Source organism: Oryx dammah, unplaced genomic scaffold, assembly GCF_014754425.2.
Source record: "Oryx dammah isolate SB20612 unplaced genomic scaffold, SCBI_Odam_1.1 HiC_scaffold_6, whole genome shotgun sequence".
Taxonomy (NCBI): Eukaryota; Metazoa; Chordata; class Mammalia; order Artiodactyla; family Bovidae; genus Oryx; species Oryx dammah.
Window position 1 is genome coordinate 8134724 of NW_024070190.1, and position 12610 is coordinate 8147333.

At 42.8% G+C, this 12610-nt stretch overlaps 1 protein-coding gene across 10 annotated transcripts in view; it reads left to right on the top strand.

The window, feature by feature from the left end:
- The first annotated feature begins 4793 nt into the window (after positions 1-4793).
- TARBP1 (TAR (HIV-1) RNA binding protein 1) overlaps positions 4794-12610 on the top strand; it is a 64154-nt gene continuing 56337 nt past the window's right edge. For all 10 annotated transcript variants that reach the window (XR_005721399.1, XR_005721400.1, XR_005721401.1 and 7 more), the window contains exons 1-4: positions 4794-5731; positions 7664-7761; positions 10133-10202; positions 12331-12479. Coding sequence is in view for 3 of the 10 variants with exons in the window: in XM_040242720.1 (XP_040098654.1) it covers positions 4798-5731; positions 7664-7761; positions 10133-10202; positions 12331-12479 (1251 nt within the window). In the remaining 7 variants the exon portion in view is untranslated. The remainder of the gene's footprint in view (positions 5732-7663; positions 7762-10132; positions 10203-12330; positions 12480-12610) is intronic.

The following is a 12610-nucleotide window of genomic DNA, read 5'->3' on the forward strand; positions in this document are numbered from 1 at the left end:
GTACTACATTTGGTGTGTAGGCTACACAATAAATTAAAACTGAAATCCTCATTTGAAAAGGAGATCATGAGCTATGGCAGAAGCACACAAATTCATTCATTCATTCCTACCACATTCCTAGACCTTGGGAGTGCAGATTATGTAACTAGTGAATCTAATTGCAATCGCAGATTTTGCGTTCTTGATGTTTTAGAGGTAATGTAGCAGAGTGCACAGCTTTGAGTCAGTTCTGCTGCTTTTTCATCGTGTGACACCGAGGCAAGGTACTTACTCTCTTCCCCGCTCAGTTTCCTCATCTGTAAAATGAGAAAAATAACAGCACTTCATTTCTGAGTTGTTTTGAGAATTCAGTACAGTATTATAGGTAAAGATATTACCATATCTTCTTCTTAAGTATGATAAGTAACTGTTGCTGCTGCTGCTGCTAAGTCGCTTCAGTCGTGTCCAACTCTGCGACCCCATAGACAGCAGCCCACCAGGCTTCCCCGTCCCTGGGATTCCCTAGGCAGGAACACTGTTAGCTATTGTTATTACCACAGTTGAAAGCTTGGAGAAGATAGAAGTACCATTAAGACATTGTGAAGGGCTTCTTACAAATGCCCTATAGTTTGGGTCTTCACTGAGGAGTAGCGGATAAACGTTTCTTGAGCATGATACAACCAGAAGTGCAGATGCTGGGATTAGTGTAATAAAAGATATAGCCTGTGATATGATGTGATACAATATAATATAAATGAGTGCTCAGTTATTTCTGGCTCTTGAGACCCCATGGACTGTAGCCTGCCAGGGATTTCCCAGGCAGGAATACTACAGTGGGTTGCCATTTCCTGCTCCAGGGGATCTTCCCCACCCAGAGATCCAACCTGAGTCTCCTGTGTGTCTCCTGCATTGCAGGCAGATTCTTTACTGCTCAGCCAGCAGAGAAGCCCATAGCCCCTCATAGCCGCCCATAGCCCCTGATAAGCCCTCAAATTGCTTACAGGGGGAGGAGACAGAGAAGTAAACCTGTGGTCACAACAGTGTGGCAAAGGCTGTGTAAGAGATCTGCTAGGAGAATCCCAGGGACGGGGGAGCCTGGTGGGCTTCCGTTTATGGGGTCACACAGAGTTGGACACGACTGAAGTCGCTTAGCAGCAGCAGCAGCAGCAGCAGCAGCAGCAGCAGCAGCAGGATGTTTGGGGAGTTTGGAAGAGGGGGACACCACCTAGGTGGAATGGGTGTTGGTAGTGGGAGTGAGGTTTAAGGAATGACTTTCTGGGATTTCCCTGGCATTCCAGTGGTTGGGATTCCATGTTCCAAATGCATGGGGCACAGGTTCGATCCCTGGTCAGGGAACTAAGGTCCTGTATGTCACATGGCACACCCCAAAGTAGAAAAACAAAAAGAAATGACTTTCTGGAGAAATGACAATGTGAACTGTGTCTTGAAAGGAAAAGAACTAGTCAAATAGAGTAAGAGTCTTCCAGAAGAGGGAAAGCCTTTGGAAAGACAAAGTGAAAGCACATGGCATGTTTTGGGGACTTCAAAATCTAGACGTACATGGGGGCATGAGGACAAGGAGGCTGGAGAAATAGGCAGGGCCACCTCAAGAGGCATCTGGGATGTCATGCTAAGAAATTCAGCCATAATTCTGGGGGCCGTGGGTAGCTGTGGCTTAATTTTAGGAAGGTCATCCTGGTAGCAAGGTGGCATGTGCTCTTGGGTGGAGAGTGAATCAGGCAGGAAGTTATTATTGTCATCTTAATAAGAAATGAGCAGAGTCTAAAACTAAGGTATTGGTGGGGGACAGAGAGGTGGGGACACTAAGAGATTTAGAGAGTTTCATGGATAGATTTGAGGAGCAATTATATGTAGGAATCAAAGAAGAGAGAAGGAAATCTATTTGTAAACAAACAAGACTCTATGGGGCCTTCCAGGCAGAAATCACAGCCCACCACTATGTCCTCTGCCTGCCTCTTGCTTGTAAAAAAAAAAAAAAACCTTTAGGCTGCCAGGCCTTCTCTGAGTTATAAAGAGTACTTTTAATCAGAGAAATGAGTAAATGCATAAAAAAAGGAAAACAGTCAAGCAAAACAAAATAATAATAATTTAGGGACTTCTCTGGTGATCCAGTGCATAACACTACACTTTCACTGAAGGGGGCATGGGTTCCATCCCTGGTTGGGGAACTAAGATCCTGCATGCTGCCTCATGCAACCAAAATTATATTAATCATAACAATAGTTTGGGCACTTGAAAAAGTCAAGGACCTTTAGTTCCATCTCATGGGCTATAGGTAATATCCGAGGCCATGTTCTTTAAGCTGTTTTGCAGATACTGCAACCTCCACCAGGTGGAAGAAGTTAATGGCATGCTGCCCACAAGCACATAACCGCAGACCAGAAGGAACCAGAAGGTTGAAGAAGGTTGATGATGTTGACTCCTGATTACCTCACTACCAACCAATCAGAAAAATGTCCACAAGCTGATCATACACTCCACAATCCCTCTTCCTTACCCTGTCTTTAAAAACCTTTCCCTGGAAGCCTTCAGTGAGTTCAGGCCTCTTGAGCACTAGCTGCCTGGACTCCTTGCTTGGCATCTGCAGTAAACTTCACTGCCACCTGGTGTCAGTAGATTGGCTTAACTGCACATCCAGGCAAGTGGACCAAAATTTGGCTTGATAACATTTTGGCTCCCAGGTTTTTTGACTTGGGCAACTGAATGAGTTATGGCCACTCCCCTAAATAGGAAATATACAGGAAGAAGTACATTGGTGGGGATAGTGATAATGGGGAAAGGGATGAAAGAATTAAGATAATAAGGTGAACTTCTTAAAAGTGGAGATTGAGAGTGATGCCTTGAGGGACATTCAGTTTCGTAGGCAGGAAGTAGATAGGTTTGGAGTTCGAGGGAGAGATTTGGTGCTAGACATCTAGAGTTTTTCCATCATTAGCAATGTAAATCACAGTAGAATCTGTAGTTTTAATGAAGCTATTCAGGGAAATTTTAGAGAGTGAGAAGAACAGGAATCTAGAGATGTTAAGTCTGGAAATATCCATATGAGCAAGTCAGGAATAGAAAGAGGAGTCCTTCCCAAAAGGATGGAGAAGAAACAGCTGGGGAAATAAGAAAAAGAAAAAAACAGAACAAAGGTATATGGTGAAAACTAGAGGAAGACAGGGTTTCAAGAAGAGGAAACCCTTGAGTCCTTTGGCAGTTTCAGTCTTTAAAATTTTAGTCATTCAGATGGGTGTGAAGTAGTATCTCTTTGAGGCTTGAATTTGCATGTCTGTGAGGAATAATGATTCTCCATACCTTCCCATCTGCTTACATTAGCCTATCTTTATTTGCTGAACGTCTGCTCAAGACTTTTGTCCATTTTTGATAGATATATAAAGACCATATGTTGAAGGAAACTGATGTTTATTTATTTGGCCTCGCTGCAGTGCATGAAGGATCTTAGTTGCCAAGCAAGAGATGGAACTCATGTGCCCCCTGCAGTGAAAGCACAGAATTTTAACCACTGGACCACCAGGGAAGCCCCCGAACTGATGTTTTTAAAATGCTGAGGGCAACTGATATTTACTGACACAATCTACATTGTTGTCATTGTCGTTTAGTCATGTCTGACTCTTTTGCAACTCGGTGGACTACAGCCTGCCAGGCTCCTCTCTCCATGAGATTTCCCAGGCAAGAATACTGGAGTGGGTTGTCATTTCCTTCTCCAGGGGATCTTCCCAAACTTGTCTCCTGCACTGGCAGGCATATTCTTTACCACTGAGCCACCAGGGAAGCCTTACAATAAAAACCTTTATGCACGCAGTCAATGGAAAACCGAATGACTCTGAAACATGAAAAAAAAGCCTGCATATATGATGTTGGATAACTTTATATAAATTATATAAAACATAAAATATAAAAATCAAATAAGTTTAAATTGCATAAAATACACTTAAACTTAAGTAACTTTAAATTACACTTTATCCATTATGTTTATTACACATAAAGCTCTTTAAAGGGGCAAACAGTGACTTCTCCATGGACTAAGGGAGAGACCTTTATGGTTTGGTTGTAAGGCAAAGAAAACCCACCTCACTGATTGTTTGCCTAGGATTGAGCCATAAACCAAACCAGTATGGTGCATGCTTAGGTGAGATTTTTCTGTTTCTGTATTTAGCAGTACACGCTGTCAGAAATACAGAAAATATAGACAAAAGAACTATTTGGGGTCTGCATGTGGAAGCACAAGCATTGTGTGGGAAGAACTGCGTGCTAGAGTCAGCTTGGGCATTTGACTGCCAGTGCTGGTGTGGGCATCTCGTTTTCAGCTCTCTCCCTAGCTCATTCCTACAGTACTTTGCACAGCTCCTGAATTATTCTTGTTTTCAGTATTTATTTCTTCATGCAGCTGTTGGGAGTCCACTGCATACCCACTGTCTTTGTGGGTGGTTCCAGACTGCTCCTTTTTAAAAACTACCTAGGTGATGGTAAGCGTACCTTCCAAATGTACCTCTGGACCATTTTCATGGCACTCTGAAATGATTTAGAGCCCCTGGACAGGCCAATCTCTAATTAAGAATCGATGGAGTTGGTGTAGATATTACATTAACGTTTCACGAGAGAGCCTCTTTTCTTCTTTAAAAAGTTACCCAGGCCTTTCTGGTAGGACCTGCCCAAGGAGCCGCGACCTGCCCCAGGGCGGGGCTGCAAGCCCCCTACCTGCGGGCGGGTGCTCGGGACAGCCGCGCACGCGCACGCACTCGCGCACGCCGGCGCCTTCCTTTGGGCGCCCGGGGTCGGCGGCGCGCGGGGCAAATGGAGCGGGTGCTGGCGGATGCGCTGCTCTCGCAGAGCCGGGACCCCCGGGTCCTGCTTGGGGCGCTGTGCCGCGGGGAGGTATCTGCGGAGCGCGTGGAGACCCTGTGTTTTCTTCTGCAGCGACTGGAAGATGAGGAAGCGCGCGGCGGCGGCGCGGGCGCGCTCCCGGAGGCGGCGCGCGAGGTCGCCGCCGGGTATCTGGTGCCGCTGCTGCGGGGCCTGCGCGGGTGCCCCGCGGGCGGCGCGGAGGACCCTGGTCCCGCGGCCCGCCAGCGCCGGCGTGTGCTGAGGGCGGCAGGCGCTGCCCTGCGCTCGTGCGCCCGCCTAGCCGGGGGCCCGCAGCTGGCGGCCGCGCTGGCCGAGGAGGCGCTGTGCGACCTGCTCAACGCGGGGCCCGCGCCGGGCCTCGAAGGGGCCGCCGAGGCGGCCGTGGAGGTGCTGGCGGCCGTGGGGCCCTGCCTGCGGCCTCGCGAGGACGCGCCCCTGCTGGAGCGAGTGGCGCGGGCAGCTCTCGCGCTGGCGCTGGGTGGGGACAAGGCGGGGCCGTCCCCGGACGCTGCGGCGCTGGTTGCCGGGCGGCTGCTGCCGGCTCTGGGCCGGTGCGGCGGGGCGGCGCTGCGGGCTGTGTGGGACGAGCTGGTTGCACCCGGGGTGTCTGAGGGGCCGGGCCGCGTCGGGTCGCAGCTGCTGATTCTGAGCGCCCTCGCCGAGAAGCTACTGCCAGAGCCCGGCGCAGACAGCGTGCCTGCCGCGCGCGAGGCGGGCCTGGACGCCCGGCGCTGCTGGCGCTTCTGGAGCGCGGTGCAGGCCGGGCTGGCCTGGTCTGAGGACGCCCTGACGCGCAAGCGGGCGCGCTACCTGCTGCAGCGGGCTGTGGAGGTGTCGGCGGAACTGGGGACCGACTGCGCCTGCGCCCCCGGCGAAGGAACCGGTACTTGCTTCTTTGCTCCCTGGCCCATCCCTGCTTGACTTTCTGCGAGCGCAGCCATTCTGCTTCCGGGGCCGTCTCCGCGATTCGTACAGAATTTGGTTATTCTCGTGTACCGCACAGAGCCTGAAAAACTTGGGAACCTCATCTCTAGGGTGTTCTCTGAACTGTAACAAATCACTGCAACACTGTTAGAAGAGTCCGCATTTAGGATAAATTCTCTGACCTAGAGCGGGTGGAATACTGCATTCGTGGAATAATTTAGGAACTAGTCCAGCAGGATATTAACAGACCAAAATTGCACTAAATCGTGGGCTCGTTCAAATAGAAAAGAAGGGATACCACCCATCAAATTGAAAGGAAAAGTATTTACATGTACTGACCTACGAATTGAGCCTTGAGTATTAGAATTTTGTCATGGGAAACCCATCACAGTCCTTCGGTAGTTCTCTTAGGAGAATTTATTAATATTAGTTAAGTATAATGGCCTTAAGTCGACCTTTGGCGGAGGGTATTTTTGCAATTGATTTAATAGAATGAGGTATTAATTAATTATTAATTTTACATTTTGAACCTGTGCGTCCTACCAGTTTTTTACAGGATAAAAGTAGACAAAATAGCAAGGCCTCCCTTTAGTTTGGTTTGTTACTATTGATCAGTTTGTTCACTGAAATGTGTGAAAAATACACTTCAGTCATTTAAATTTATTTTGATCTATCGAAGTCTAAAATGGATTGAGTCAAAACTGCCTCAGTGGATGGAAAATTTCTATCCTTTCAACTGTGGCTGCCTACTTATTTATACTAGTAAGAGTTTTGTTCTGCTGAAGTTGTGAGTAGATTTTTATACACATTTAAAACATCAGATAGTAGATATTTTAATAGCCTGTAAGTTGATGATCATCCAGTGAGAGCTCTCGCTGGAAAACATTTTAATTGCCAAAGTTAAGCATTTATTTTAAAGCATCAATCATTCTGCAGTTATAAAGATAAGCAATAGTCTTATGCTTGCCTCCCATCTATATTTCCTTCATTTCAAAGAGCAGCCACTTATCTCTTAGCTGATTATTTTGGTGTCTATCCCTATATCTTGACATATTCTAGTAATATCATAAAACCCATTATCCTACTTGCAATTTTGATTAAATGTGAGTTCAACAAAATTATGACTATGCAAGTACTGTTCACCAATGATCTATGTAGTAATCTATGATTTATTTTTTCCTTCCTGCAAGTTTTCCCTATATCTGTCATTTAGTTTGGTTGCCTCCATACTTACCACTAATTCAGCCCCAGATTCTTAGTTAGTTGTTTAAATCTTTCCTGTACAAAGTGAGATCATCAGTCATAAATTTTCCTGAAGAAGTCTCTTCTAAAGTCCCATTCCAAGCTCAGCCTTGTACTACCACTGACATTCTTAGATCTGCCTTCACTTTCACCTGGGAGACTCCCTTCACCTGATCCTGTGTTGAAGCTATTTTCCTGGAGTTCTTATCTTCAAGACCTTGAGTATCTGATAATTTAATCAAAGGATCCTTTGTGTCTTTTCTGTCAATTCACCTGACACTTTTTTAGTTTTTGTCTCCTGGAAATCCCCATCTGTTTGTGGCTGTTTTCTACCTTTTCCATTAGATCCTTTAACATACTAATCATAGGTATATGTAAGTTCTATTTTTGGACCATCTTTGAGTCTGGTTTTGTTTTCTGTTTTATCTCTTGGCAATGAGATTACTTTTTTTTCAGAAGCAACTGCATTATTTATGCCTTAGAGATAGCTACTCTGTTAGATTGCTGGGCTTGAGTCACTCTGGTTGAGCTGGCTTTGGATTTTGTTATTGCTGTAGTTGGCAGATTGTTGTCTCCTTATGTTTAGAAACAAAATTTTCTATTTAGGAACTAAATCTAGAAACTGATTTTCTTTTTTAAACCATATCAGGCCCAAGTCTGTTTTGGTGGTCTGAGAAGAAAAAAGATGAGCTTCTAAAGTTTTGGGAAAACTATATTTTAATTATGGAAACTCTTGAAGGAAATCAGGTAAGTGTTTTCATATTTTATCAAATCATGTATAGGTGCAGTTTCTTTTTTTCCCCCAAACATTTTATAGAACCAGTACAAAAAGTTCTACTTGGATATAGCACAATGGAATACAAGTGTACTTTGTTTTCCAGTGTGAGTGAGTGAGTGAAGTCACTCAGTTGTGTCTGACTCTCTACGACCCTATGAGCTATAGCCTGCCAAGCTCCTCTGTCCGTGGGATTTTTCAGGCAAGAATATTGGAGTGGGTTGCCATTTCCTTCTCCAGGGGATCTTCCAGACCCAGGAGTCGAACTCAGATCTCCCACATTACAGGCAGACTCTTTACCATCTAAGCTACCAGGGAATCCCTTTTTCTTTTCCAGCATAGATTAAATTTAAGGTTAAATGTAAACTCAGGAAGGAGGAGAGTGAAAAAGCCTTGTAAAACTATTTAAAAGAAAAAACTAAGATCATGGCATCCAGCCCCATTACTTCATGGCAAATAGAAAGGGAAAAGGTCGAAGCAGTGACCGATTTCCTCTTTGGGCTCTAAAATCGCTACGGATGGTGACTGCAGCCATGAAATCAGAAGACAGTTGCTTCTCAGTGGGAAAGCGATGACACACCTAGACAGTGTGTTGAAAGGCAGAGATATCACTCTGCCAATAAATGTTTCTGTAGTCAAGGCTATGGTCTTCCCAGGGGTCACATACAGTTGTAAGAGCTGGACCATAAAGAAGGCAGAGAGCCAAAGAATTGATGCCTTCAAACTGGAGAAGACTCCTGAGTCCCTTGGACAGCAAGGAGATCAAACCAGTCAATCTTAAGGGAAATCAACCCTGAATACTCATTCAAAGGACTGACACTGAAACTGAAGCTCCAACTTTTTGGTCACCTGATGTGAATAGCTGACTCTCATGTAAAGTCCCTGATGCCTGGAAAGATTGAAGGCAGAAGGAGAAAAAGGTGTCAAGAGGATTAGATGGCTGGATGACATCACTATGCAATGGACATGAACTTGGGCAAACTTGGAAAGATGGGGAGGGACAGGGAGGCCTGGCATGCTGCAGTCCATGGGGTTGCAAAGAAATGGACACAACTGAACTGAACACCACCACAATGTAAACTCAGGAAATTAAAGAATACTTCAATTGACTTAATTTATCATTCAAAGGATTTGGTCTTATTTGATCTTCCCTTGACATTTACTTCTACAGTGTTTGTTAGTTTTTAGTTTCTCTATGTTATAAATAATCTCCAAAGAAATACACAATGAGGAAAATGTTACTTAAAGTCTGAGGTCAATTGTTATTAAATAATAATGACCCTTTGATTTTGTAGGCTTTCTTTCTTTTCTTCCTTTCAGTTCTTACATCTTTGCATTCTTTGGTTCTGAGACTTGAAACCTGAAAAATCATTTTCAGTTGACTTTGAATTAATCTTCGTAAGAACATGGAATTTTTAAGTTAGGAATCTCTTTAGAGATTAACATTTAGATTGACATCCATTAGAATCATCCTGGTGCCTTATTAAAGTATTAGTTGCTGGATCTGGTCTGCAGAGTTTCTGATTCATTAGGTCTGTGGTGTGGCCTGAGAATTCAGATATTTTACGTATTCCCAGGAGACACATATGCTGCCATTCTAGGGACCACACTTGGAGACCTGTTATAGGGGTTCCCAGTCTGTAAGCTGCAGATCGCTGTGGGACCAGCCATCATGGAGTCACTGTGAGGTGTCAGTCCAAATGCATTGTTTGTTGACTAAAAGAAAGAAGTACTCATATGTGCTAAATGTATGTAGGTGTGGGGATGAGGACTAAACGAAAAACATTTCTAAATTTATATAAACTATGGTTTTCCTTAATCAGTGCATCCATAACACCCTCACTGTTTAGAAACTCTTTAGTTGCCTTTAGTTTCTAGGATATGTACATTAGACGCTGGTATCTGCAAGAGTCTAAGAAAAAAGAGCATTGAACCCTCAGCTGGCTCTGTGTCTAAATGTGTGGCCTTGAACAACTTGAGTGACTAGAGAAAGCATTTCAGTATTTTTTCATCTTTGTAATATTGGTGTTATCAGCTGCCTGCTTCCCAGGACAGTTAAGGATTACATGACATAATTTATGATACTCTATAAATGTAATGTTACTGTAACTATGTTCTAGGTTATATTTATTAGCTTTGCCATACTCGGTCTTGAATTTGTATGATTTAAAAAATGGAAAAATCAGGCACCTTCTGCATATTTTTTTACATGGGTGTGGTGGAGTCAGGGAGGGTGGAGGTTGTGGAGGGAGGAACAGAAGAGTGACTTACATAAATATATAACAATACTTTGGTTTTTAAAGGTGAATTTTCATTTCCTATGGCTTTTTGCTTTTGTTTCAGATACATGTTATAAAGCCAGTTTTACCAAAGCTAAACAGTCTGTTTGAATATGCAGTGTCAGAGGAAAATGGTAATGGTTGCTTTTATTTTGATTTTTTATGACACATCATGTTCCCCCTTATTTTATAACTAATTCTTGTTCATTGTGGAGAATGTTATATGAATATATAAATTTGCTGCTACCAGGAGACAGCTGCTAATATTCCAGATATATACCTTGTGGATTGATTGTTCATAATGCTTTTTTCTGACTCAGCAGTATATCCAAGTGCACTTACCTATGTCCTTAAATAGTCTTTGAGAATTTAATTTTAAATGGCTGCAGAGTTTTCTAAAATTTAGAGGCATGGTAATTTTATAAACTTATGATTATGGAGAATTTCAAACATTTACAGAAGGAGAGAAGTTTGTATGATGAACCCTATCACCTAGCTTCTGCAGTGATCAACTTGTGGCCAGTTCCTGTCTTACATTGCATGTGGCCTCACTTGCTCACTCTCCATCAAATGATTTTGAAGCATATTCCTAGCATTATCATTTCATCTCTAATTATTTCAGTATATATCCTTAAAAGATAAGGACTCTTTGGTAATGTTTTATGTATGGTGTATTATTCATTTTTTAATAAGCATTGTTTGATATTATATATTCTAACTGCTTTCCAGCTTCGTTCTCTTAATATATCTGTTTCATTGTTAAAGTTGCTTTCTTAGCATTTCAGCCATTGTTCTGTAGGTTGGACTTCTGGGGATGGGAAAATTCTAAGATACTATTTTAAATATAGTTTTTAAGTCCTTAATCAGTACTATATTATGAGGGCTTTTCAGGAGAAATAAAATGAAAATGGAGCTTCCTAAAATTATCTTACGAAATTAAGTTTAGGTAAATGAGACAGCTAAATGCAGGCTAACTGTTTTGTATTCATATGAATGATGAAATGCTGCACTATTGTGTTTACACATGAGAGTTAACCTAGGTAAATGGGTTTCAGTGCCTGCTTTAGATAATGACAACTTTAATAGTGTGACCCCTTAGGAATTGAGCTTTATTCAGCTGATTGCTATGGTTGTTTTCTGATACACTGGAGTTTTTCACAGACCATAAGAATCTATAGTCCCACCTGGGGCTAGAATTTAATTAAATCCTGTTGTGACTTCACTTACGCGTTTACTGTTAAAATGATTCTCTTATTACCACATTTTGCCCACAGCTCTTGGCAAAACAAATCAAATAGCAGTGACAGATTTTGAAAAATTACCACTGCCAAAGAATTGAACAAGCATCTTGATGTAAATAACACACAAAAAGGGACTGATTTATTTATAGAATGCCATGAGTTTAAAATGCTGAATTTTTTTCCTAAAAATATTAAGGATAGTTGAAAAGAGTTGAAGTATCTCTAAGGTACATAATTATTTCATTTTTTGTTTATCACTCATTCATATATTTACTTAATAGATGCATACTTAGTGTCCAGTACATACTGAGCAGTGGGGTAAAGTGGTGAGACAGAACTATTTTTCACTTGAGTTTTGGTCTGTTTTCCAGGAAAAAATGGTTTTGATTATAAAGTTCTAGACAGACAACAAAAAAATGACAGGAATGGAATACTAGTAAGGTCATACCTTGGTGAGGCGAGCCAGCCAAGGCTTGCCTTAGCACTGACTCAGAGTGGAGCAGAGAGTTCTGGGTGCAGAAGCCCTGAGATGGGAGCGGCCCCATGGGGTAGAGCGCCCGCCTAGTGAGGCACAGCTTAGTGGTGCGGGAGGGGTGGCCTGAGGCTGGAGTAGTTGTCAGGGGCAGTTTCATGCCTGGTTTGGATTTTATTCTGAGTTTTGAGAAGCCACTCAAGGGTTTTAAACAGAGGAGGGACAGTTTCAGATGAAAAATGGATTGAAGTAAGGTGAGAGAATTGGTTGAAATCACCCCAAATCTGAAGTTCCAACCTGTGTGTCTGGAGTCATATTTAATTGTGTACACTGTAGTTACCGTGACATCCACTTGCCATCTTTCTAAATGAAACTGAAAATGGAAAATTGAATACTGAAGTGATTTTGGTTATTCAGTAGTTAAACACCTTTGAACGTGATTGTTGTAATGAAGTTAATGTGTTTGTGTGTGTGTTTATTTATGAATATATAGTCTATGTGGAGCCATATGTGAGAATCAAAGTCAACTTTGGGTGTTTATTTTCACAGGATGCTGGCTCTTTCACCCATCCTGGCATCTGTGCATTTATAAAAGAATGTTTGAAAGTGAAAATAAAATCCTGACTAAAGAAGGTGTTACCCATTTTTTGGAACTGTATGAAACAAGGATTCTTCCATTTTCACCAGAAATTTCTGAGGTAATGGCACCCTCTCCCTTCCCTTGTTCCCTCTGTCAGAAGATAAGAGGCGAAGGCATTTGTTGTATCTTATGTGATCTTCAAAAGTATATCCTGGGGCTTGAAAATTGGAAATAAAACTTCAGAGATTT